This window comes from Pelobates fuscus, chromosome 5, assembly GCF_036172605.1.
Source record: "Pelobates fuscus isolate aPelFus1 chromosome 5, aPelFus1.pri, whole genome shotgun sequence".
In the NCBI taxonomy this organism is placed as follows: Eukaryota; Metazoa; Chordata; class Amphibia; order Anura; family Pelobatidae; genus Pelobates; species Pelobates fuscus.
The window spans coordinates 244,810,273-244,836,670 of record NC_086321.1 but is presented as its reverse complement, the minus strand read 5'-3'; the positions used below and the strand labels follow the sequence as shown (position 1 = coordinate 244,836,670).

At 38.8% G+C, this 26,398-nt stretch overlaps 2 protein-coding genes across 4 annotated transcripts in view; one reads left to right on the top strand and one right to left on the bottom strand.

Moving 5' to 3' along the window:
• IFT74 (intraflagellar transport 74) overlaps window positions 1-26,398 on the top strand; it is a 145,418-nt gene that overhangs the window by 46,988 nt on the left and 72,032 nt on the right. For both annotated transcript variants that reach the window (XM_063455182.1, XM_063455181.1), the window contains exons 9-10: window positions 19,512-19,650; window positions 20,157-20,219. In XM_063455182.1, coding sequence (XP_063311252.1) covers window positions 19,512-19,650; window positions 20,157-20,219 — 202 coding nt within the window. The remainder of the gene's footprint in view (window positions 1-19,511; window positions 19,651-20,156; window positions 20,220-26,398) is intronic.
• LRRC19 (leucine rich repeat containing 19) lies at window positions 333-14,822 on the bottom strand. Of its 2 annotated transcripts, none has more exons than XM_063457231.1 (5): window positions 14,687-14,822; window positions 10,335-10,439; window positions 3,310-3,811; window positions 2,127-2,306; window positions 333-1,104 (listed from the first exon to the last, which is right to left on the bottom strand). In XM_063457231.1, exons 2-5 carry the CDS (start codon window positions 10,395-10,397, stop codon window positions 791-793), a joined length of 1,059 nt encoding a protein of 352 aa, XP_063313301.1. In that variant the 5' UTR covers window positions 10,398-10,439; window positions 14,687-14,822; the 3' UTR covers window positions 333-790. The 2 variants fall into 2 exon arrangements, with proteins under 2 accessions (XP_063313301.1, XP_063313302.1); XM_063457232.1 differs by having other exon boundaries at window positions 10,335-10,400.

The following is a 26,398-nucleotide window of genomic DNA, read 5'->3' as shown; positions in this document are numbered from 1 at the left end:
CCTAGAGAGTAAGATAAGGGGAGCCTGTATGAAGCCATATAGAAGATGGAAAGAGTGAATAACGTTTGTGTAGGGAGGTCAATCTCTCTAGCTATGCATCCAGAGACCTGCTCTGATTGAAACAACCATGAGCAATAACTACCAGGAGAACTAAAAACTAATGCATGCAGTTAACCCATAAAGCACTTCAGCAAGCTCAAGTGCTCTAGTGGTCCCCAGTGTCTCTTTAATGACCCATAAGTGGATCTACTAACTAATATCTGCTTGATAGGTTAGTGTGAAACTCCTGTATATATGTTTTTGGCAGAGAAACTTAGCTATAGATTGTGCTGCTTTTTCTTTTTTAAATCTGCAATTTGTTATTTACTTTGAACTGTGCATTTTTTCCACTATCCTGTGTCACATGAGGCACTATGCAAGGAATTATTGAGCTTATGTGTGCTTCCTGACTGGTGAGGAAGCATCCATTTGAAATTAGCAGTTCTTTTTAACCATATTAATATTTGTCAAGTGTTACTATTAAATTCACAGAATATATTTTGCAGCATATTTTACATTTTCCAGTTCTTAATGATTTATTTTGGACTATAAACCCTGTGTTGTAAACAAATCTTGAACATCCATTGAGAAAGGTAGCACAGCATCTTTATTGAAGTATCATGCAAATAGCATGTGCCTCATTACTTTGCACATTTTTTTTGTCAAATCTGAAAATATTTATGTAAGAAAACATATTTTTTCCACACATATTTGTACACCTCATGTTTACATGAGGATTTTAGTGTTCCTATTAAATTTCCTCTCTTATATCTCGTTCTTCAATGTATTTGTCTTCAATAAATCCATCTTCTTCTGCAACAAATGAATGTGTTTGTTCAAAAAGAACTATAGTTTTGTCTTCTTCATTGGTTAGATCAGTAGTTTTCATGTCCAAATCTACATTAAACTCTTCCTCAAATGTGTAGGGTTCTTCTTCCTTCAAACGCTGGTGATTGTAACTTAACAGGTACTCATACCACTTAGGAAATTTAACAGCAAATAATATCAATAATGAAGTAACAATGCCAACAGCTATCACTCCCACCAGAAATGTCCAACTACTCCCTGTGAAGACACAAAGTTGACTAGTAAAAGATCATTATTATACATACTATTGTTAAAAGTTCTGCAATATACAGATGTTAATCCCCACAGAGAGAAAAGGAGAGACAGAATTCGTGTTTCATCTAATCCACTCTGGAGTAAGCTAATTGAGGTTCTCACAGGTTGCTGTGCATCCTGTGGTATCATATTTGAAACCAGTTTTACTCTATCTGCAGCTCTTGTGGAATCTCTTTACAGTTGTCCACCCAGCTAGTGTGTAATCAGCATGCATAGCTATAATATGAACCCACCCTATCTTTTGCACTAGCCAATTCCTAAAGCCTCCATTTTAGTTACATTTACATATCATGCACTCTGTCACATACCCCTATATAATCACATACAGCTACTCGGTCACTTTCACCCCACCCACTGAATTGCATATACCTACTAACCCAGTAATTTGCCTACCCATAGCCATACTCAACGACTTATATTTATCCACTAATGCAGTTTAATTCACCTTACAGCCACCAATCATTTACTACATTTCTTATGCACAAACTATTAAAAAAAATAAAATTTAAATAAGAATATTTCATAAAGATTAAACGTTATAAAATACTCAAATTGACTATGTTGCTTTTTTTTTTCTGGGTAGGGCCTACTTTGTATCATGCAATGCCAGATGAAACTTGACAAAAAGCAAAGCTGCCTAGTCATTTACCACCCGTTGCTAGTTGTCCTCTCGTGGGCTTCTGGCAAATGTCATGTTAGGAGCTGAAGAGCACTCACTGGATGCAAGCAGAAAAGTCCCCAAAATATGCATAGACTTCAGAAGATGACAGACACTTTATCTACATCCATGTAAGGCATATAGTTACCCTTGGCTCACCCATGCCCCAACTGTTATGTGTGCCCTGGCTGTGTATGGACTTAACCAATGTAAATTGCTAAATATTGTGTTGAATCTGTAATCTTAGTTAACCTTTTTTCTTAGGAAATAATCTGTCAATCCTGACATTTTAATTAAGTCTACAAACCTTTTTTTAGTGTGCTGACTGTTCCGTTGACTGTTGTAGATAAAACAGAGGTTAGTACTGGAGTATGGGTCTCTGGCTCAACGATATTGTCTTGGCAGTTTAATTGGTCTGCTTTCAATTCCTTTATTCTGTGAGTTACCATGTTCTGTGGTGTGGCACAGAGAGTTAAATCTTCATTTTCTGCAAGGCAGCACAACATTAATTAATGTCAGATGTGATATTTACTTTCAGAATGTCTTTACTAGTGTATACTGACTTTAGACGCAGTGGGGAAGATTTTTCAAAGTGTTATGTTCTAAAAATGGTGCAAAGTTAAGGGACACTAAAGTCACCAGAACAACTTATTGTATTTGTTCTGGTGAGTAGAATCATTCCCTCCAGGATTTTTGCAGTAAACACAGTTTTTTCAGAGATAATGCAGTGTTTACATTACAGCCTAGGGATAACTTCACTGGCCACTCCTCAGATGGCTACAAAATGTGCTTCCTGGGACAGTGGTGCACAGTGTCTCCACCCTCTGCATGGAGACACTGAACATTGATTCAATTCATCTCTATGAGGAGATGCTAATTGGCCGGGGCTTTCTTAGACTTGTACTGGTTTTGCCCCGGATCTGCCTCCTTGACAGTTTCAGACGATCCTATTGGAAAGGATGGTAATTGGTTCAGAGAATCACTACTGATGATGTCAACCAAGCAGATAGATCGGGGTAGAGGCAGCAGCGGCAGACTTAAATACAAGTAATATTTTACTATATTTAGGGAGGATTGGGGGTGGGGGCTAGATGGTGGTTTTAACACTATAGGGTCAGGAAAACATGTTTGTGTTCCTGATCCTATAGTATTCCTTTAAGAGGATGAGTCATCAATGGAGTGTTCCTACTGCTTTCCATGGAGAAGGCCCCACTTTTAGTACTTTCCACCACTCTGTAGAACACTTAGATACCCCCACTATATGTGAGATCAGACACACGTTTATAGTAACATAACACCATTTCTTGTCTCTCATTGTGTTATACTTTGCAATACAGATTCTGTCCATTGTGAGGCTACCAAATGGTCCCTTTGAGATTGACGTAAATATTTTTTAACACCTTTAAATATGATCTTCCTTATATAATGATAATTTTCTTTTTTTTCCAAATTAATTTTCTCTGAAATAAAAATGTAAGTCCCCAACTTACCAAGCTTCACTCTGCCGTCATTTAACCACAAGGACAAATTCACAAGAGAGCAGCCACAATTCCATGGATTCCCATTCAGAGATATTTTTATGTTGTTCAATTCATTTAATGCTAGACTGATATCAAGGCTTGTCAAGTTATTGTTTTGTAAGTACAAGGCAGTAAGATGTTGAGAAGATAAACTGATGTTGTAAGGGACTTGATAGATTTGGTTGTAGCTGAGGTCTAATATTCGCAATTGTTGCAACCCTTCAAATGACATTTCGTAAATATTTTGTATCAAGTTATTTTTCAGTCTTAAAACTTCAAGTTTTGGAAGTCCAGAAAAAAAATTGTTTGGTATGGAGACAATATTGTTCTCATCCAGGATAAGTTCTGTTAAGTTTTCATATTGAAATAGAGCTTTTTGATCACATTCATCCAAAGTAATGTTAAGGTGTGTTGCATTAAGGACAGTGGTGTTGCTTTGAAGATTCACAGGAATTGAGCTGCAAGAAAAAACCTATGAATACAAATAAATATTCAGTTACTGCGATCTAGTGCATACATTTAGATACTTGTACTATTTTCAGTAACTGTACATCTGTATAATATGGGCAGGTGGCAAAATGCAATAATTAAATCATTCTAGAATCAGTTACATGCTGTGACGAGAATATGCATACTGAGTCAATGTACTATTTATTTAGCATCAGTATTTATTATTATTATTATTAGTTATATAGCGCCAACAAATTTTGCAGCGCTGTACAATGGGTGAACTAAGAAACACGTAATTGTAACCAGAATAATTGAACACATAGGAAAAGAGGGGTTGATGACCCTGCTCAATGTGCTTACATGCTAGAGGGTGTGGATTAAATTGACACAAAAGATAGGGGTAGAAAAGTAGTGTGGTTCAATAGTATTCACTGAAGACTTAATGTTTTTTTGTTTTGTTTGTTTTTTAAATGACAGTTGCAGGAGAGGAATCAGGGTGTGATGGGGGAGAAACTATTAACAGTTTAGTTGATACACTTTCCTGAAGAAGTGTGTTTTCGATTATTTTTTGAAGGAGTGGAGACTGGATGAATGTCTAACGGAGAAGGGAAGGGAGTTCCATAGAAACGGTGCAGCCCTAGAGAAGTCTTGAAGGCGAGAATCTTTGGTGGTAGTACGAACAGAGGATAGACGTTCTTCGGAAGAGCGTAGGGGCCTAGATGGGACATACTTGTATGTTATAGAGGATAGATAGGTTTGAGCAACATCATGTAAAGATTTATAAGCAAGTACCAGAATTTTAAATTTAGTTTTATTTTTTACGGGAAGCCAATGTAGGGTCTGACAGAGGGGGCAGGAGTGGGAGATGCGGGCAGACAGGAAGCTAATCCTCACCACCGCATTCATTATAAACTGTAACAGGGCAAGTTGGGAGTATGTAAGACCACTGAGAAGTGAATTGCAGTAGTCAAGGCGAAAGAGGATAGTGACATGGATCACTAAGTAGGTGCGGATACGTGCTATGTTTTTTCACATGGAAGCGGCAGGATTTTGCAATTGACTAGACTTGAGGGGTGAAGGAGAGGTCAGTGTCAAAGAGAACACCAAGGCAGCGAGCCTGCAAGGTGGAACTGATAGTAGCACCGTTAACATGTACGGAGACAGAAACTGTAGTAGCAACACTTGAGGGAAGAAAGACCAGAAGTCCTGTTTTGAACAGGTTGAGTTTAAGGAAATAAGCCGCTATCCAGTTAGAAATAGCAGAGAAGCAGTCAGAGACACAAGTCAAAAGGGGCGGTGAGAGATCAGGAGAGGACAGATAGATTTTTGTGTCATCCGCATAGAAAGGATATTGGAAGCCAAATGAGCTAATGAGTTTACCAAGGGAGGCATTATAAATCGAGAACAGTAGTGGACCAAGGATTGAACATTGGACAGAGTGCAAATGAGATGCAAGGGAATAGGATCAAGGGATCAGGTTGTGGCGCAGGAGGACCAGAGCAGAGCAGAGCAGAAACCTCTTCTGCTGTAGCGGGTGTGAATGAACATAGAATAGCAGAGGAAGTGGGGTTGGGGGAAAATATTGGTAGGGGAAGGAGATAGATGGGAGATCTCTTCCCTGATTGTTGAAATCATCTCTGTGAGTTGCAAAGTTTGTGGCAGAGATGCAAAAGGGCAAAGAAGAGAGTTAAAAGTTTGAAAGAGGCATTTGGGTTCGCAGGAGAGGGTGGTTATGAGGGTATTGAAGTAATTTACTTTTGCAGAGGAAAGAGCCAAGCTGTAGGAGCATAGCATAGATTTATAGTGTAGAAAGTAAGACGCAGAATGAGACTTTTTCCAGCAAGGTTCAGCAACTCTGGAACTAGGGATGCACTGAAATTTCGGCTGCATAAATTTAAAAAAAGTCTAATATTAATAAAATTATTTTTTAAAATATTATTTAAAAGAAAAAAATATTTTAAAATCATTTGGGGGAAAAAGTCATTTTCCATTTCGGCCAAAAATGCGTAAAATTAAAATTGCTGAAAATTATTGAATCTCTAGTTCTAGAACGTGTCACTCTGTGGCTGCCCTTAACTATCACGTGACACCGGGTCTCCCTTTCACCCGCGGCACATGCAGGAGTGCACAGATGGGAAGTCTTGCGATGTTTCCCTCAGTCCGCTGTGCACTCTTCAAAGAGAGCCAAACGAGTGGGAGGGGCTTCTGTCTCTTCAAACGACTTAAGCGCGCCAGATCCAGAGCTGCATTGGTGCGAGCCAGCGGAGTTGAAGGCTGTGCAGAGAGTCTGGTCAGGAGAAGCCAGTGTCTGTGATACCTGCCAGCACCATGCCAGTGGAACAGCTCAACACCGGCAGCGGTGAGCGGAACAGGAAACTCTCTGGCTGCTGTGGACTCCACTTCCCATGGTGCTTAGTCCTCTACAGCAACCCAATCAGACTTCCCAGGGGCCCACGTTATCCCATGGCTGCAAGGAGAGTGTGTAGTTCTGGGCTGGGAGGCATTTTACTCCATTGTCTAATATCGTGTATTTAGTGCAGGAATGGACCTTCTCTGACAACCATATTCATTAAGGGAGAACATATCCTATTCACCATGGTAACAGACTGCGGGTTTTGTAGAATAAAATGATTCTGAGGCAAACTTCTCAAGATGAAAAATCAGGGTCATTAATTTAAATTACATAGTGACGGCTCCATTTACTAAACTCTGCCCTGGAATTGCTTTTCCACAACTCCCAGTGTCCATAGAACATTCTACCTCAGAATATTAGTAGCATTGTGTGAAGTTATATGTCAGAATGTTCAACATGTCTGCCTGTTGAATGCACCTGTAGAGACCGAGCATGTGCCATACATATTTAATGAGAAATATATATTGTGGGAGGGCAGTAATAACACATGCCTGTGTTGATTTTCCTGCAATGTGCATAAAACGTGTGCCTATTGAGGGAGTTTTGTATTTAATTGTAGTGTGACATTACATAAGGTTTGACATGTGCTCTTATTGCAATCAAAAGGGTCTTACTTTATACCCTTTTATGCTAAACTCATAAATATATTACTACTGTGTGTTATCTTTTTATTTTGTTATAAAATAATTAATGAAGTCTAATATTAATAAAATTATTTAAAAAAAAAATATTTTTAAATCATTTGGGGGAAAAGGTCATTTTCCATTTCGGTTTTCGGCCAAGGGCATCCTGAATTTTCGGTTTCGGTTTCGACCCATAATTTTCATTTCGGCGCATCCCTTTCTGGTACATTTTTGGAGGTATCGGCTTGATGGGGACGCTTCCTGCGTTTAAGTGTAGGAGGTGCCATGATGCCAAGTTGAGTAGATAAAAGAAGAGTTTTGGAGGTTGGTGGAGAATTACTTTAGGTCAAGACAGTGGAGGTTTCTGCAAGATTTATGTGTTGAAGGTGGTGTAATTTGTGTATGTGGTATGCCAGTGTCAAAGGTCAGCAGATGGTGGTTAGATTGAGGAAAAAGGACATTGGAGAGATTAGAGGCGGTACAGAAATTGGTGAAGATGAGGTCAAGAGTATTTACCGCAATATGGTTTGCTGAATTAGACCATTGCGTGAGGCCAAAGGAGGTGGTTACAGAGTGCAGACAAGAAGCATCAATGCAGTTGGAGTTGTTGATTGGGATATTGAAATCCCTAAGTATATGGGAAGGCGTGATAGAGGAAAGGAAGGGGGGTAGCCAGGAAGAAAAGTGCTCAATGAATAACCTACGATGAAAGGAGAAGAAGAGACGAGGTAGAAAGCTATAAGAAAGGCACAGCTATAAGTCTCTCCCTCCCATCTGATATTTATTATAAAGAAAAAAAAAAAAAAAGAATAGCCTAGAATGACCATGGGGGTGATAAATTATGGCAATTCTTTAAATAAACGGACAGTGTGAACCTTAAAGGAAGGGAATGATATAGCAGGGGCAGGGACGATTGGTTGATAGGTACATTGAGGGGAGAGAAGGATGCCTACACCGCTTTCTTTATGCACACAAAACAAATGCTGAAATATGACGTGCTATGCAAAAGTGTATGCAGTTTATTACACTCTCCCTAGCATCCTACAATCACTGTCTCTAGCACTTCTGTATTCAGAATGTCTCTAGTACCTAGCACTCACAATTTCTGGCACCCCTATGTTAACAATCTAGCACTTCTGCAAGTGTACTCTCTCTACAACACTGCACGCGCATTCTCTCTCTAGGACTTTGGTACTCATGTCTTTAGTTCCCTACACTCATGTTCTTGCACATTTGCACCCACTCTATCTAGCACCCTGCATTCTAGCACTCAGACTGTCTCTAGTATCATTTCACACAATTCAAGATATTTATAGGGGGCTGTGTGATAATGCTTAAGAAATTAAGTAGTTTAACTCCAAAACAGCAGGGAATTAAGCAGGTGACTGCAGCTGCATGACATGTCTACAAAAAAACATTTATAGGGTCACTAAAGTCACCCAAACAACGTTAAATTAAAGATCATGTATAGATTGTGCTTCTTAAGTATCACTGCTCAATTCTCACTTTTGTTTCTGTCTATACTGCCCTATCCGTACCTCCCCTGGCTGTGATTCACACAGCCTGCATGAAACAAATAGTTTAATTTTCAAGCAGTTGTTAATCTACTTTAAACATTTGTATCTCCTGCTATGCAAATTTAACTTTCATCACTTACAGGAGGCTCCTGCGATGTCTAGCAAGCTATTAACAGTGCAGGAGTTAAGAAATACTAAATTAAACAGACTGTGCAATAGAGAAAGTATAAACATTAGATCTCCCTTTTCAGGAAGTGTTTAGGAAAACTGTACATTAAATTCAGGGAGGTGTGACTAGAGCTGCATAAACAGTGATTTAACAACTGAATGACAGAGATTCCACAGGGGCATGATCTATACACCAAAACTGCTTCATTAAGCTATAGCTTTTTCAGTGACTATATTGTGTCTTTAACCCCTTAAGGACCAAACTTCTGGAATAAAAGGGAATCATGACGTGTCACACACGTCATGTGTCCTTAAGGGGTTAATTAAACTAAAGTGCTTTTGGTGCTTAGACTGACCCTTTAACAATTGATTGCATTTAACTACTATTTGACATATTATCTTTACACATGGTACCTTATTTTACTCCGTTTTATTATTTTATGAGTGGGAAGAAACTTTTTTGTTTATATGTATGTGTGTATATTATGTATATATGATGTGTGTTTATGAATTGAATTTAAAAGTAGAAGATTAGTATTTATAAAGTTGGACATATTTTGCAGCCCTTTAGAATTTAAAATATAAAATTTTGCAAACTGTCAAAGACTACTTGGTCTTCTAAACAGTTTATAGTAAGAAAAAGATCATGCAATCCTTACTGAGATACTACCAGCAGATTCACATTTAAAGAGTTACTCAGAGTGTTTTAAGAAAGCACTGGTTTTGGTTGGAGAAACGCTTACCAGCCTGGTCTTCCTTAGGAAATGTCAGGGGAAAAAAACTAAAACTTACCTCTGTTCCAGCACTGAAGTTCTCCCTCAACACAATTTTCCACTATTTTATTTTTTCAGCCCCCAAAAAGAGCAAATAAAAATCCATAAAGTCCCATAGAACTATTAAAATAAAAAAGACCTGATTGCAAAAAAAAAAAAAAAAAAAAAGACGAAAAAAGAAAAAAACATCTTCACCGAACAAGGGCTCAACCGTGCAATTTTACTCAGAGCTCTCTGACTGGTTGGCTTAAGCCAGCCAATCAGAGCACTCTGACAGGTACATCTTGAGACTTGCCGTAAGGCTCAAGCTTTTTTTTTTTTTTCTGCTGTCATGTGGTGCTTTAAAGCGACTCTGTCACCAAAAATAAAATAAACCATATCTGATCTGGTTCCCTGTGTCTATATCTCTTTTTATTTTTTCCTGTTTGAGTTTTCATAGAATACATAATGAAAAGTAGGGACTACTTTTCCTTATGAATACTAGTCAACTTGACAAAAATTTACAATGGGCAGAGCTGAAAGATAGGTTCCTTTTGTTTTCCAGTCAGATTTACCCACATCAGTGAAATCAATTCCATAGAAAAGCAAACAGCAGACATCACGGGCAGAGGACAACAAAATGGCTGCGCCCGGAAATTGAGATCAAACACAAGAAAGGAAAAGCTAGTAAATATCAAGGGTGGGGGGCATTATGGGTGCATAAAGAAAGGAAAACTAAATGGAAAAAAAAATACAGGACTGTTGTAAGTGCTCTTTTGACAGAGTAACTTGATAAGCCTGTTCAACCTGTATTTTCTTTGTAATCTGGACACGTAAGATGATAATTACATCCTTAAATGGATGTTTTATCATAAAGTGAGTGCTTCACTTTATTTTTGAAAAGTGGCAATATCAAGATTTTCGCAGTTGATAGAGAGTTGCATGTTATTTAGGGACTTGAAGAAATAAATGAAATATAACATGATTGAAGTATTTTATGAACCTTTCCATTTCAATTAATGTTACAATCAGATAATATTTACAAAGTTCATTATGTGTTTACAATACATACCTTGCATATTTTTGTAGAAAAGATTCCTATGCACAGCATTAGCAGACGGAATTCCATTTTCATAGCCTGAAAAGAACAAGATATATTTTCTCATTTAACTGTTCCCTAAGAAATCAAAGTTAAAGTAGCATTTATATTAGTACCGTTATTACAGATAGCATTCCATTTTAAATGCAAATGCATACTACATACCATGAATATAACAAACTATAAAAACATACACACAACCACAAAAATACAGATTAAGTGCACTTTTCTCTGACTATATATTTTGGCTAAAGTCAGCACCCAGGCAAGTACAAGACCGGGAGTGCTGGATCCGTGTGTGTATATAAATGAATCGATATAAACAGAATGTAGATTATGAAGGTACATTAGAGTTTGTGAAATTGGTGCATCGCTATTAGGAGTTTAGTTATTTGATACTGTCTGCTAGTGTATTCTCACACCTACAGTAGGTCGCCTGACAATCTTTAGATGCAAGAGCTTCCCGGCCTCATGGAACAAGACCTCACTAGACTGCCTTTTTTGCTGTAGTATATAAAAAGTCCCTCCTGTCTGGGATGTAACGTTTTATCTTTTGAAAGACGGGTAACCCCTAATTGCATAAGCTCATTAACCCTAGAAGGTTCAGGAATTAAAAGAGTGGTGCCAAATTTGTTGGGAGGGGACTTGGTTTGTTATTTTGGATTTGTCATATTTATTTGTACATTAAGACGTGTGACATAATCAATGAGCGTCCTAGTTCTTAGGTAAATCTTTTGCAGCTAAATCATCTTGTAATTTATCAGGTAAGCCATTATGAAAGGCACATTAAGTCCTTTGTCTGCTCAAATGACGTTAGAAAGAAGCAAGGGTGACTCAATAGCGTTTTCTGCTAGAAAATGTGACCCTTGTCTTATATTCATGAGATCATGTAATGTCAAGCGCTGTCATAAATCCATCCTAATATTATTTTTTCCCTATAGGTGGGTGGCCCACTCCACAGCTTTATCAGTAAGGCGATTCATGACAAAACTAACCTTAATTGTTTTTGTGGGAAAAACAATGGGCTGTAATAAAAACAAATACCATACTGGACTGATAAACTCTCTACGCTTAGACAGATTACCTCCAAAATGCTTAGGAGGAGTGATCACAGTAGTGGAATCTGCATCCTGGACAGCTAAAGACCCAGCAACAACAGGACTAGTAGTAGTTGGTGCTTAATGGCAGGATCAGGTCTAGCCAATAGCTATGCAGAGTCAACTGATCTATTATGTGGTTGAAGTCAGTTATCCTGCTTTCACAGTTGTCAACTACTTGTTCTTCAGCTACAGGATCTGTTATTGACCGTTTGTAATTGTCATGCTACAAAGTAAGTCGAAGATCATCCCTTACTGCAGATGTGGGCAATGCAATAGAAATACATATTAACAGACCTATTAACAGACCTTAGAGTGGCAGGGCTTAACATGGATAAAACACATAGCAAGGGGTAATCTTACTTGACAAAACCAGTAAATGAGCCAAAGTCTGGATTCCAGAGAGCAGATAATTCAAACTTCAGGGCAGACAGACCGCAAGCTCGGAATGTCAGTGAACATGCTGGTTTAGTAAATCAAAACACAGAAACACTAGGATATGCCATACTCAGATCAAGACAAATTGCAGGCTCATGAACTGGCAATGAACCAGGGGAGGGTCAGGCCCTATAAAGGCCTAAGCCTAATATGTCAAATGACACAGGAAAGGTATGGCCCTGCGTAGGATCTAAGTGGAATCAATACATTAAGCAGCCAAAGAGCATTCTGCATCACAGTTGCTAATGGCATGAGGACAACCTTCAAAAACTGATGTAAGCTCACATAAAAAAACGAAAGAGGTAACAGTCCTGTAAAAATAGTGAAATTATATTTTAGCAGCTGTAGGATTATAACTGTTTTGCTCCTGTCTATATTATAGATGAATAGGTTATATAATATGTAAACTTTCTGTAGCTGTTTGGGATATTCATCTGCTCATTATATTTTTCATTATATTTGTGATGTCTGTCATACTTAGTATTTGCTTGCTAAATAGGCTGCACTGTCTACTAAAACACAATCAAAGCTAACCTGCCTTACCCTGAAGTCACACAAAGATTCTTGATTATAAGGTGTAGTAGCAATTTGGTCCACCTAGACTTTGCTATAGGATTTGTGAGTCATTCAGCATAAAGTTCTTAGCACTACAAATACATGTCGCTAACCTACTCACTTTGTGTTTTAAATGGGAGAACATAGCGAGTACTGACAGAATACAAGTGAGTTAAACAGAAAGGATGACACATCATTTTTATAAATATACACACGCAGATTAAACGGACACTATAGTCACCTGAAAAACTTTAGCTTAATTAAGCAGTTTTGGTGTATAGAACGTGCCCCTGCAGCCTCACTGCTCAATCCTCTGCCATTTAGGAGTTAAATCCCTTTGTTTATGAACCCTAGTCACACCTCCCTGCATGTGACTTGCACAGCCTTCCATAAACACTTCCTGTAAAGAGAGCCCTATTTAGGCTTTCTTTATGGCAAGATCTGTTTAATTACGATTTTCTTATCCCTGCAATGTTAATAGCTTGCTAGACCCTGCAAGAGCCTCCTGTATGTGATTAAAGTTCAATTTAGAGATTGAGATACAATTATTAAGGTAAATTACATCTGTTTGAAAGTGAAACCAGTTTTTTTTTTCATGCAGGCTCTGTCATTCATAGCCAGGGGAGGTGTGGCTAGGGCTGCATAAACAGAAACAAAGTGATTTTACTCCTAAATGACAGTGAATTGAGCAGTGAAATTGCAGGTGAATGATCTGTACACTAAACTGCTTTATTTAGCTAAAGTAATTTAGGTGACTATAGTGTTCCTTTAACCCCTTAAGGACCAAACTTCTGGAATAAAAGGGAATCATGACGTGTCAGGCACGCCATGTGTCCTTAAGGGGTTAAGTTAGAAACAATTCGTTTTGAGTAGCTAGTTCACAAATCATATTTTTTTTTTCACTTTTATCTTTCTAGAATATCCTATTGTTCATAGATTTTTGCATCCTTCCAAATGCTTCTGCTACAACTCAATCAATTATTCCTGTTAAGGTTTATTTAGAAAAGGCTTCCTTTCGAATTCCCTGTAGTTTCCTTCTGTTAAACATTACATTACATTTACAATAACAAAAGTCTTACTCTCATAAACAATACAATGAAGATGTTAAACCTTGGGTCAGCAACCTATGGCACATGTGCCATACATGGAACTTAAGGTGCCTTTGCACGGCATTCAAGGCTGCCAGAGCAAAACCGGGTCTAGTTTATCAGAAGTTCCAGTTGGACTTCCGATATCTGCTGGTACAACCCGAGTGTGGATTGCAGGTGGTGAGGGGCAATCCACAATTTACGCATTGCAACACTTAGAGGAAGTGATCTCAGATCACTTCCTCCCTGCACATGTGAACGGGAATCCGCGCTGGAGTAGAGCAACCCTTAGTAGCTATTGCAGCTCTTGCCCTTGGACTGTACCTAGTCAGCCTGGTTGCCACTGGATTCCAGGGAAGCAACCCACACTGGTAGATATACACAGATTGGCAGAAGAAGCCTCCCCCTCATACAAATCCACACACAAATACACAGTCTTCACAAACACAACACCTACAATCCACAGACCCAACAAGCAGCCTCTCACATCAATTCCATAAACAGTCCCACACATACAGAAACCACCAAACACACAATTCCACAAGCAGCCCCCATACACAGCCCACATTCATAGGTATCATACACAATACACTCATGAACATGTGCAATATAACAGTCGACCTACAAAAATACTATGATACAAAGCAACTACAATACCCATAAATAACACAAGCGGAATACGGCACCATGTACACCCAAGTTTACAAAGAAAATAGGACTGGCACACCAAGGGACTTTAAGATCTTTTTTTGGCACAATACTACTAAAAGATTGCCTACCCATGTGTTAAACCATTACAAGATACTAAAACAGACACATAATTTATCAAAGGACAGAAATAAAAGTGTATTTAATGTGTATATATCTTTAAGTTAAAAAAACAACCATTGTTTCCTTAAATCAAACACGTTTAGAAAAACTTGTGTATACTTCTTATAACTTGACATTTCTATGGAGGGAGGTTTCACAGATAATGTGAAATGTAACTTGCTTCAGTGATAAGAGCACAAGCAGCTTAGTCAATTATTTTTTTTCCAGACTTAAAGATTCATAAAGAAACAAAACATTTAGCTAACCATGAAACCAAAATATATCACCATACACCATAGAACTAAATACTTTGGTTATAACAATATTTGAGTCTTACCTTTTATGTATTTTTGACAACAGCAGAAAACTTGACTGTGTAGATTACAGCTATACCTTTAACATGGATAAGGAGTATTACAGCGGAGCAACAACTTGTTCTGCTCTAACCTTTGTACTCAGCAACAGGTGGTAACACGTCTCTAGCAAAAGATTGACTAGTTTCTTCAACCTTTATGTTGTGCATAATCCAATCATGTTGCAATAAGGAAGTATAAGAACAGCATGATTTGATATTTTGCTTCCTGACCACGCCTGAGAATCAGTTTAGTTGCTCTAAAGTTTTTTATGGTAGGCAATCCATTTTTCTCTTTATTGAATATACAAGACCTGTTTACTTAGCACGGCTGTAGAAGATACAGTATTGAACCCGCTACTAAGTCTTGAGGAGTGTAGTGGGAAGGGTATAGGAATCTGATTGTAAAACATATATAAGCAGTATAAAATTTTAATTCATGGCAATTTGGCATTAACAATCTCTAATTGCTTTGGATTATAAATTCGCACACACAAATTATTATAGTACATTATACATTGATCAATATAAATTCTGTTTTGCATCAAAAGCCCTTTCATAATTAATGTATTCTAAATTCAGTCAAAAGAACTTAAAATGTAAGTTCTAACTGCATTTTATTTATCACTATGTATATTATCTATGATTATATCCTGAAACCTAGTTAAAATAACTGTTGCAGGGCTTTCAAATAGAACACCAGTGAAGTAAGTAATCATTTGAAAATGCAGTATACCAAACATACAGTTGTTATCAAAATGATTCAACCCTCATTGAAAATCAGGTTTATTGACAAAATGTGCAGACTTTCAGCTGCTTGCAATGAACAAATCAAATAAAAGCAGTTAGAATATCTCCCACAACAGATGCTTCAAGTGGTTTCCCAAAAGTCAACTGAAAATGCAATTTATAATGACTTCTCCAGTCTCAAAATTATTCAGCCACTCCATGGCAAGCATCTTTAGTACTCAGTAGAGCACCTTTTTGCTGTTATGACTGCTACAAATACAATGCATAGCGAGACACCAGCTTCTGGCACCGTTCCTTTGGAATCTTAGCACCCTGCTCATGAGCAATGGTCTCCAGTTCAGTAATATTCATGGATTTGCGTGCAAATAAGGCAACCGTCTTGTTCAAATCCCACCAGAGATTTTCTATGGGCTTCAAGTCAGAGGACTGGGATGGCCATGTAAAATTTTCAGGACTTCTTCCGCAACCAAGCCTTGATGGAATTTGAGATATGCTTGGGACCTTTGTCTTGTTGGAAGGTCCAATGCCGCCCAATCTTTAGCTTCTTCACAGATGGCATGACGTTTTCTCCTAGGATTTCCTGATACTTTAATAAATCTATCATGCCATTTACACACTGCAGGGTTCCAGTGCCACAGGATGCAAAGCAGTCCCAGAGCCACCGAGCCACCACCATGCTTAACTGTAGACTGTTTTTTCAGCATATGCTTCATTCTTCTTCCTCCAGATATATCGCTGATCCATTGGACAGAATAGTTCAAGGTTTTGTTTCATCGCTCCACAGAACAGGATCCCCAAACTTCTGTGGTTTATTTATATGATTTTGAGCTGACGTTTATGCTTTTGGGTCAGTAGGTGTTTGTTTTCGAGTTCTGGCATGGAAACCTTCTGCGTTTTGTACGTGCATTTCTGTGCTCACGGAAACCTCAGTGCCTTTTGCCACCAAGTCTTGCTGCAGTCAATTGATTGTTTTTCACAACCTGCTTTCTCAGAAATCTGGTTGCAGCCTTTGATAGCTTCCCTTTTCTTCCACATCCTGGTAGTGTAACCACTGTTCATTCAACATTGAACTTACGAACTATGCTTCCAACTGTGTCTCTAGGAACATTCAGTGTCCTCGCTATATTTTTGTATAGTGTTGTGGACCATTTTTTTTATTATGCATATTTCTAACATGCAGTCAAACATGACCTACAACAAACCCATAGCCAGTTCAGGTATTTCAAGTTTTCCAGCTCAAGCACATCTGGTGCAACTAATGAAATCCTTGATTAGTTGCATTAGGTGTGCTTGAGACAACACCTGTTTTGCATATTGCTGCTGTTGTGAGGGATTCCATTCAGAGGGTTGAATAATTTTGAGACTGGAGAAGTCATTATATATTGCATTTTCAGTGAATTTGGGGAAATCACTTTAAGCATTTGTTGTGTTGAGCTATTTCAGTTGCTTTTGTTTGATATGTTAATTGCCAGCAGCTGAAAGTCTGTAAACTTGACAAAATTACAATATTATCCCAATTTTCAATGGTGGTTGAATAATTTTTTATTACAACTTTGTACTCTGTTTTGTTTATAGTGGAGGCATGCAAATAAACTGCTAAATCCTTTGCTTGCATAGAATCAAGTCACTGGAGTTTGTTCTCATGTGCAGAATTGATTATATATATATATATAGAGAGAGAGAGAGAGAGAGAGAGAGAGAGTACTTGTTAGAAAACCAGAATGTAAGTTCCAGCTTCCTTGCATGCCTTATGAATACTGTATGAGTTTATAGCCTTATTGATATTGCCTTCCCAATTGCTTTTTCTCAAATATCAATTACTATCTCTCAATTATATTCTGGGGCACTGTACCTTCATACTAGGCTCCAGTGCGTGTATCCACACTTTGGGCGTGCAGCTGTTTGTCACAAAACCTTTCCCCTTTCATTTGGGCCAATCATTCTGCGTTTCTCTGTCTTTCCCTACTGCTGGGGCTCTACCTCTTCACTCTCCCTACTATTTCAGATGTATCACGGTAACTGTTCAGTGATCTCCCGCCATTTGGAAGACCATTTCAGAGTGTGAAAATGTGTCCCATGCTCCTGTATTTTTGCTGCTGCAGTTGGTATGGTGTTCTGCCAGATTTACTGCAATTTACAACAATAAAATGATTAATTGCCAGATATTCTAAGTACTGGGTGAATTAGTGATTATATTATCACAGTTGTGCCTGTTACTCTGCTTAAAAAAAAAAACCCAAAAACTGTAAAGGTTGAGCCCCTGTCTGTCCGCCACCGGGTTATTCCCATTACTGATTACAGGGTAAGTATCTCCTGCCATCTGTTCTGCCCATTACTGATTGCAGGTTACAGATATCCTGCCAAGAGTGGAAAGCTTCATACTAATAGCAATCAAGGTTTTTGGGAACCCTCAGCTACTTGCAGTTTCAACATCAAATGCTCATTATCGAAAAGTAAATGTTGCTGTTGATTCCAGAAGTCAAGAACTAGTCTGCAAGATCCAAATATATAACTAAAAAACTGCTGCCCAGCTAATCATCACTTCTCAGAATAAAATAAAAATAAAAACCTAACTATTATGCATGTGAACTTACTGTTTATGTCATTAGTAAGTTATGTATGATTTATTTGGCAAGTAAGTGTAGTGTGTAACTGATTATATTATTGGTTCATATAGGTCCTTAAAACTGTAGTGTGGTAAATTGAAATTATATGTAAAATAATACTCCTTTACTGGTATTTTTATAAGTGTTCAGATGTACAATAGGTAAAATATTCTTCATGTGTCACGTGTCCTTGATTTAATGTTATTGGACATGCTTTTCAAATTAGTTATATATTTTAATAAACTTTTTAAATTAATATTATAAAACAAATTGTAATTTTGTATTATTTTGATATATTTATATATTTTTTATTTATGATATATGTTTTTATATTTTAAAAATATTTAATAAATGTTTAATAAAATATTAAATCTGTTAAAAAAAAAGCTTATCCAACAATATTAAGTCAATGCCTTTATGAGCACACTTAAAACAATAATAGATGTACAAACAATGGCATACAAACATTTTTTTTTATTATAACAGATTGATTAAAGCACATAACTGGTGTAGGTTTTTTTTATTGAATGTTGTTATAGCAGCTTGTCCCAATTTCATATGCATCATAGGCATCACTTACTTCCTAGCGTGCTCAAAGTAAGTTGCTAAAATGTCCTTTAACAACAAGTGTACAGAACACATAAACACATTTAATTGTAATGAGACAATGTGTTCTGTTACTGCTACAATTTCCCTTAACACATCACAAAATATAAATAAACCCTGGAAGTAACATACCTATCTCGTGGTGTGCCAGATAACATATTAGTGTTTGACCTTTTCTTTACAAATTACTTTTATTGTGTTCTAGTAACTAAGGAGAAAAACAGTTGTTAGTTCAATAAAGATTTTACATTATTTAATTCGATTTCAACCATAAGTATATGATATTTTACTTTATTTGAATCAAAACACTCAGCTGTCAGGCTCTGTAATATGACATCTCATTACACATGAACCAAGACAATGGATTATCCAACAGTCTTGTGAAATCTTACACAATCACCCATTTAAGTTCATCGTAACTTTCAGAGATAACCATAGTGGTGCTCAGGAGAAGGTATGTATATATCTAATTTTCATTTCTTTCCACCAGGTGCCCTCATGCACGTGGACATATCTGGACAGTCTTTGCAAATAATACAGCGGTCCAACAAATGACCAACAAGCAATCTGTAGTATGTTCCCAGCTCTAGATTCAGAGACAAACTGAGTAATATTTAGTTAGTACCTAAAGCAACTCATTTTGATAATTAATACTTGACAGAATTGGCCTGTAGATCCATTAACATACACCATTTGCTATCACCGTAGCATATTTATTATTTTGTATATGTTCATGTTTTATAAGTGCTCATGGAATAATTAGATTGCTGGAAAATACAAAATCCTCTATTGTACTGCACTGTTTATGTCAGCATGAATCATTCCTATTTTTTTCAATTATTTTGCAGAAAGGAAGCTTTTATTCGAAGAGTGGAAGAAGACATTGAAAATGAGAAGCAAGCAGCTGAAAGTATTATCAAAAATATGTCTGAGGAGAAACAAGCCATATATCAAGACATGAAAGGAAGGAATGAACAGCTCTTAAAGGTGGGCAATTTTGTATTTAACAAATAGTTCCTTCCCAACCAGGGAAGTTTGTTTTTCAAATACTTAAAAAATTTGAAACAAACATATAATTCAGAAGTACCCCCCGGGGAAATTCTATTCTAAATGAGTGTGACACCTTGCATTTGTCAAAATGACTTAGGCTTTTTTTTTGGATATATCCCATTTCTATAGAATCACACAGTCCCTAATTCATGAGTTAATGGTGGTTCTTAATAACTGATTCAAGGCCCACTATTCTAAATTAATGGTCAATGAGTTCTGATTTATATGTATCATACATGTGTCTTCAAAAAAGGCATATTAAAAGAGAAGCTTGGTATATTAATGGCATATAAGATCTTTGCGATGTTGTGCTTTACAAAATGTAATTAACCATGATGTTCATGTTTTTGTGGAATGTGAAAAAAAAACAAAAGATGTCTTAGAGATTACATTTTCAAATTGTATCCTGCTTTTTAAATTTATTTATTATTGTTCTGCCCTAGGAATTAGACATTCGTCAAAATGAACTTGACACTCTTGGTGCAAAAAAGGAGTCTTTGGAGAGTGTAAGTCAATTTCAGTGTATTTGTAAATCCTTAAAAACATTTTTTAAAACAATTTTTTTTCTTTATTATTTATAAATTGCCATCATGTGCAGCAGTGGTGTACACTTTGTAAACAGAGCACAATGTATAGTTGAATAATGACAACCAGATTTAGGGAAAAAATGCCCATAGAAGCTTATAGCTGTTCAACTATGTTTAACCCCTTAAGGACAGAGCTTCAGAAGCTTGTCTTTCACTTAATGACAACGGCATTTTATTGCTGCTTGCGTTCAACTGCAATTTGCATTTTACTAATTTATTGCAAAGACGCATATTATATACCGTTTATTAAAGGACAGAAAGGGCTTTAATTTGATGTAACACACACACATATTTATTATAAGAAAATACAGAAAAATGCAAAAAAAAAGAAAAATTTTGCGTTTTTTTTTTACAGTTTTTGCAATAATAATGTGTGCACAATTAGTGCAGGTTAAGGAAAGTAATTAAAATTAAATTCTTTTAGTTGTTCTGAATTACAGAATATATATAATGTGTCTGGAAGCCTATGCTTCCATTTGGTGTATTATAACAGTTTGACTGTTCAAAAAAACCCACAAAGGCCTACCATTTGTAAAAGTAGACACTCCAGGGTATCTCATAAGGTGCATATTGTGCCTTAGCATGCCCCCATTTTTTCACCAATATATGCCAAAGTATGTGGTAAAAAAATAATTTTGGGCATTTTTTTTTACATACGGATTGCATTTTTGCTGGGCATTTTGTATATTTCATATGTGCCACTAAGTTCAAAACCCCCAAATTATGCTCAGCTAAGTCTTCGGAGTAAAAAGACATCCCCAATGAATGTCTTTGGCACTATTTCATGAAGCTACAGTGCCATATAGGAGACCAAGCCATATCAGTTTTTACCGAACTTTGAATTTTGACGCTGGGCCTTTGTGCAATTTCCAAGCATCTTCGCAGGCTTTAAATTCAAACTACCCCACAAAGGCCTACAATTTCTTAAAGTAGACACCCCAGGGTATTTCAAAAGGCATATTTTGAACCTTAGCGTGGGATAATTTTTCCGCTAGCTTGTACCAAGTGTAGTGATAATAAGCGTTTTTTTCTGCCTTTTTGACACACAAAGTGAGTTTGCACAGTATATTTTGCAAACCTTATGTGTGCTACCACTGTATAATACTTCATATGTTGTTCAGCTATGTGGTCTGAGTACAGCAATACCCCCGTATGTACCTTTGCCAGGTATAAGTGGATGTTGAAGGGGCACATTTGAGACGCAGCCATTCAGTTTTTTTCTAACTTTGAAGTTTTACGCTGTGTCCATGTTCCAATTTGGAGTAGTTTAGATAGTTGGTTATTGAAACTTCCCCACAAACACATACTATTTATTAAAGGATACACCCTGGGGTAATTCAAAAGGCATATTTTGAACCTTGGCGTGGGATCATTTTTTCTCTAGTTTGTTCCAGGTGTAGTGGTAATGAGCGTTTTTAAATGTATTTTTTAACTTTTTAAAACTTTTTTTACTTTTTAAAACTATTTTTTAAACTTTTGTTTTGCTTATTAATTTTTTTCAAGTTTCCTAAACTTTCTTAAAACTTTTTTTTACAGATTTAACATTTTTCTAAGCTTTTTTTTTTTACCGTTAACCCCTAACTAGCAGTTAGCAGCACTAACAGTAAATTCCCAATTTTCCCATAACTCCCACCCACCCCAGCTAGCAAAATATTTAATTATACAATATTTAAACTAGTTAATTAAATAAGTTGAACCCCTGAGGGTTAAAAAATAAATAAAAGTTAATCGTCAGGGGTTAAAAAGAAAAAAAAAATAGATCACAGTATAATACTGTGATCTGTATTTTGATCACTGTAGGCAGTGATCGACTGGCAGGGAAGGGGTTAATTTTTATTTGGACTAGGTAAAGGGTTTTTTTTTTTACTTAAACGTTATTGAAACTTTTTTTAAACTTAATTTTTTCACTTTTTTTTTTTTTTTTTTTTTTTTAAATTCTTTATTTTGAAAGATTTTTGTTTTATGGGGTGGGGGTACAGAAAAGAAAACGGGAAATTAAAGTTTGTAGTACAAATTTCACAAAACAGTGTGCTTTTTACAGTAGGCAAACAGTTTAAGCGTGTATATCAGTTATCTGTTGGTGGTTTCCACCTGCTTTAATTGCAGATAAACATTTTCTACATTCTAGTCGATATCTGTTGTTCTTTGTCTGGGGATTGGGGTGGGGAACAGAACTGAAAAGGGTGGGGGGTAGGGTACATATTCCTTTACTTTGCGTATAGAATCCATGGTATTGTCAGGTTGTTTGGTAGGGTGCAGGCCCTGAGGAGAGGGGGCAGGGAGTTACCCAGTGTCCCGTCTATGTTTCAGTGCGTCTTGTATCTCTTGTGTGCTACTGCTATCGAGTAGTTGCAGGGGGCGGTGTGTGTCATCTCGGATGGCCTCATTATCTCCAATGTGCAGTGCCTATGTATGCAGTTAGCGTGTTCATGAGGGCCAGTGGTGCGGGAGAGGGTAGGTATTGGGGTTGTCTATGCAGTTTGTGAGTCTCGGTTGGTTTCGGTTAGCGGAGTGTTGCCGGGCAGAGTCTGGTTTTGTGGGAGGTGGCATAATTTACAGTCGTGTATCGGCTGTGTAGTGGGTTTTGAGCGTTACAGGTGGGTGTGGATGGGATTCACGGCCTTGGGGGAGGCCATGCGTTAGTTGAGGGAGGTGTGGGTCAGAGAGACGAGTGCTAGGTCATCCGGTCTCAGGGGTTATGCAGTAGGTGGTGTATCAGCCAGGGATCCCATATCTTGTTGTGGTGGTGGGTGGTGTCATGTAAAAGGGCTGAAAGTTTGTCCATCTCCATTGCCTCTTTTATTTTTTGTATCGTCGTTGCCAGAGTGGGGGGGTTTTGATTACCCCACTGTTCTGCTATTGCACGTCTGGCAGCCAGCGCTATCTTCGCTAGTAATTTGTTTTGGGATCTGACCAGTGGGGCATAGGGTTTGGAGAGTAGCCATATCCAGGGGTCCATGGGAATGTCCGTGTGTAGGACTTGGGATGTCAAGTTGGTAACGGCTGTCCATAATTGGGATATGTGGGGGCATGCCCACCATTGATGTATGTAGGTGCCTTGGGCTCCGCAGCCCTTCCAACATGTATCTGTGGTGGAGCAGCCCATTTGTTTCATTCGTAGGGGTGTTAGGTACCAGCGGTGGAGCGTTTTATATGCCTGCTCCTTGTGGTTTACGCATATCGTGAGGGAGGCTGTTGCTTCCCATATGCTCGCCCAGTCCGAGGTGTCGGTCGGTGGGCCTATATCTCTTTCCCATGTTCTGGTGTAGGAGATTGCGTCTGTCTGGGAGGTGGAGTTTAGTTGGAGGTAGATGGAGGAGATTTGGCTTTTGTGTACTGGTTTGTGTATGCAGTTATGTTCGAATTGGGTAAGTTTGGTGGTTGCTGTGGCCTTGTGAGTGGGGTTAGAGAGAAAGCTGCGGATTTGTATATATCTGAATTGGTCGTGGGTGGTCAGTGGGGTTTGTCTGGGCAGGTCTGGAAATTGGATTAGTTGGTTGGCTCTGAAGAAGTGGAAGAAGCGGGAGAGGCCATTGTCTTCATAGTGTGCGAAGTCTCTGGGTGTCATCCCAGGGGGGAATTGTTTGTTGCGTAGGATTGGGGTGAGTGGGGAAGGTTTGTTGATGAGAGTGGTTTTGCGGATGACTCTGTCCCATATTTGGAAGGATGTTTGCAGGGTTGGGGCTGTTTGTGGGGTGTTCGGTCTTAGTTGCTTTGGGAGCCAGAAGAGTAGTGAGGGGTGGTCTCCGCCTAGCAGGTCGTGTTCTAAGTCAACCCATAGTTTCGTACCTGGGGCGGTGTGTAGATGTTGGATCTGTGCTAATTGGGCAGCTTGGTAATAGTTGTAGAAATTTGGGAGTCCGAGACCTCCAACTTTGGTGTTTTGGTACATTGTGGAACGTTTGATTCGTGGTCTCTTATTGGACCAGATGAAATTATCAATTTTGGTTTGGAGCAGTTTGAAGTCTTTTCGGGAAATTTGGATGCTCAGGGTTTGAAATAGGTATAGGAATCTAGGCAGCAGATTCATTTTAATGGAGGCTATTCTGCCCAGCCATGAGATTGGCATATTGTCCCAGCGTTGGAGGTCTGTGTATGCTTGTTGGATTAGGGGGGTGTAATTCACACTGTAGAGGGTGGGGAGGTGATTGGGGAGTAGAATGCCGAGGTATCGGATATTGTCGTTTCTGAAGGTGAATGGGTGCGTGGTTTCCAGTTGTCTTAGAGTTGGTTCGCTGATTACCAGTGGTAGGGCTTCAGTTTTGTCGAGGTTTAACTTATACCCCGATAGTGTCGCGTATTCGTCTAAGAGTGTGATCAAGGGTGGGAGGGATTGCGTGGGTTTCGTGATTGTCAGCAATATGTCGTCTGCATAAGCTGCGATTTTGTACTCGTCTCTGTTTATTTTAAGGCCCTGTATTAATGGGGAGTTCCGTATTTTTTGTAGAAGGGGTTCTAGGGATAGGGCGAAAAGGAGAGGTGACAGTGGGCAACCCTGTCTCGTTCCGTTGTAGATTGTGATTGTCGTTGGCGTCGCGTTGGGTATCAAGAGCGTGGCCGTTGGTCTGTGGTAGAGGGTAGTTAGGGCTGTGGTGAAGGGTGTGGGGAATCCGAATCTCCTAAGGGTGGAGAATAGGTAGGGCCAGAGAAGGCGGTCAAATGCCTTCTCTGCGTCCATGGAGAGGAGAAGGGTCGGGATCTGTCGGTGTTGGGCTACCCACATGAGGTCCAGGGTACGTCTGGTGTTGTCGCTTGCTTGCCTGGAGGGGATGAATCCCACCTGATCCGGGTGGATCAGTGTTGGAAGGAAGGGTTGTACTCGGTTTGCCAGTAGTTTAGTGAATATTTTGGTGTCTACATTTAGCAGGGAGATGGGTCTGTAATGTCCCGGGTCAAGGTGTGTTTTATTTGGTTTCGGGATGAGGCATATGTTAGATCTCAGCATGTCGCTTGGCAAGGCGTCGCCCTGTAGGAGTGAATTGAAGAGCGTAGCTAGGTGTGGGGTGAGTATGTCGGGAAATGTTTTATAGTATAGGCCCGTAAATCCGTCCGGGCCTGGGCTTTTGTGTGGTTTGATTGTTTTCAGCGTGTATGTTATTTCCTCTGTCGTGATGGGGGCTGCGAGTTGCTCTCTCGCTTCGTCGGTCAGTGTGGGGAGGGGGATGTCGTGCAGGTAGGAGTCTATGGCTTGTTGGGAGGTTGTTTGGCACGGTTGTTGCCGGGCTTCCGGTTTGTGGTCGTATAGTTTAGTAAAGTATTTGGCGAAGATGGAGGCTATGTGGTCAGGGGTGTCATAAGTTGTCCCCTTGGGTGAGTTAATTTTGTCTATCCGTTTGGTTTGGGTTTTATGGCGTAGTTTGCGTGCAAGGAGGGAGTCTGCTTTGTTGGATTTGTCGTAGAAAAGTTGTTTGGTCCATAGGAGTGCTTTTTGAGAGTCTTTGGCCATGAATGATTTGACGGATTGCTGGTGGGATTTGATTTGCAGGAGGACGTTTGGGGTTGGGTTCGTTTTGTGTTGGTCTGTGAGGGTCCGTAGTTGGAGTAGGTGGTGTTGTAATTCCGCCAGTTTTTGTTTTTTCTGTCTGGTGGCCTGCTCTATTAACTTCCCTCTAATCACCGTCTTGTGTGCCGCCCAAAGTGTGCCCACTGAGGGTACCGAATCTTTGTTTTCCTCGAAATAATTCCCTAATTCTGTACGTATGGTCTGCCTTAACTCTGGGTTATGGAGCAGGGCGGGGTTCAGGCGCCAGGTCCATGTCCTAGTGGAGAGAGGGATCTGAAGTTCTAGTGAGATGTCCGCATGATCTGACCATGTAATGGTGCCTATGGAGGAGTTCGTAGCCAGTGGAAGTAGTGAGGGGGAGATCAGGAACATGTCGATCCTGGAGTATGAGGAATGTGGGTGTGAGTAAAAGGTAAAGTCTGGTGTGTCGGTATGTTGGAGTCTCCATACGTCTAGGAGCCCGGTGTGGAGTGTGAAATCTGTCAGCAATTTATCAAGTTTGTTGGGGTGTTTGGGGTTTTTATTGTTGGTGGTCGTGGCCCGTTTGCGGTCTAGAAGGGGGGACATGACCGCGTTGAAGTCACCTCCTAGTATA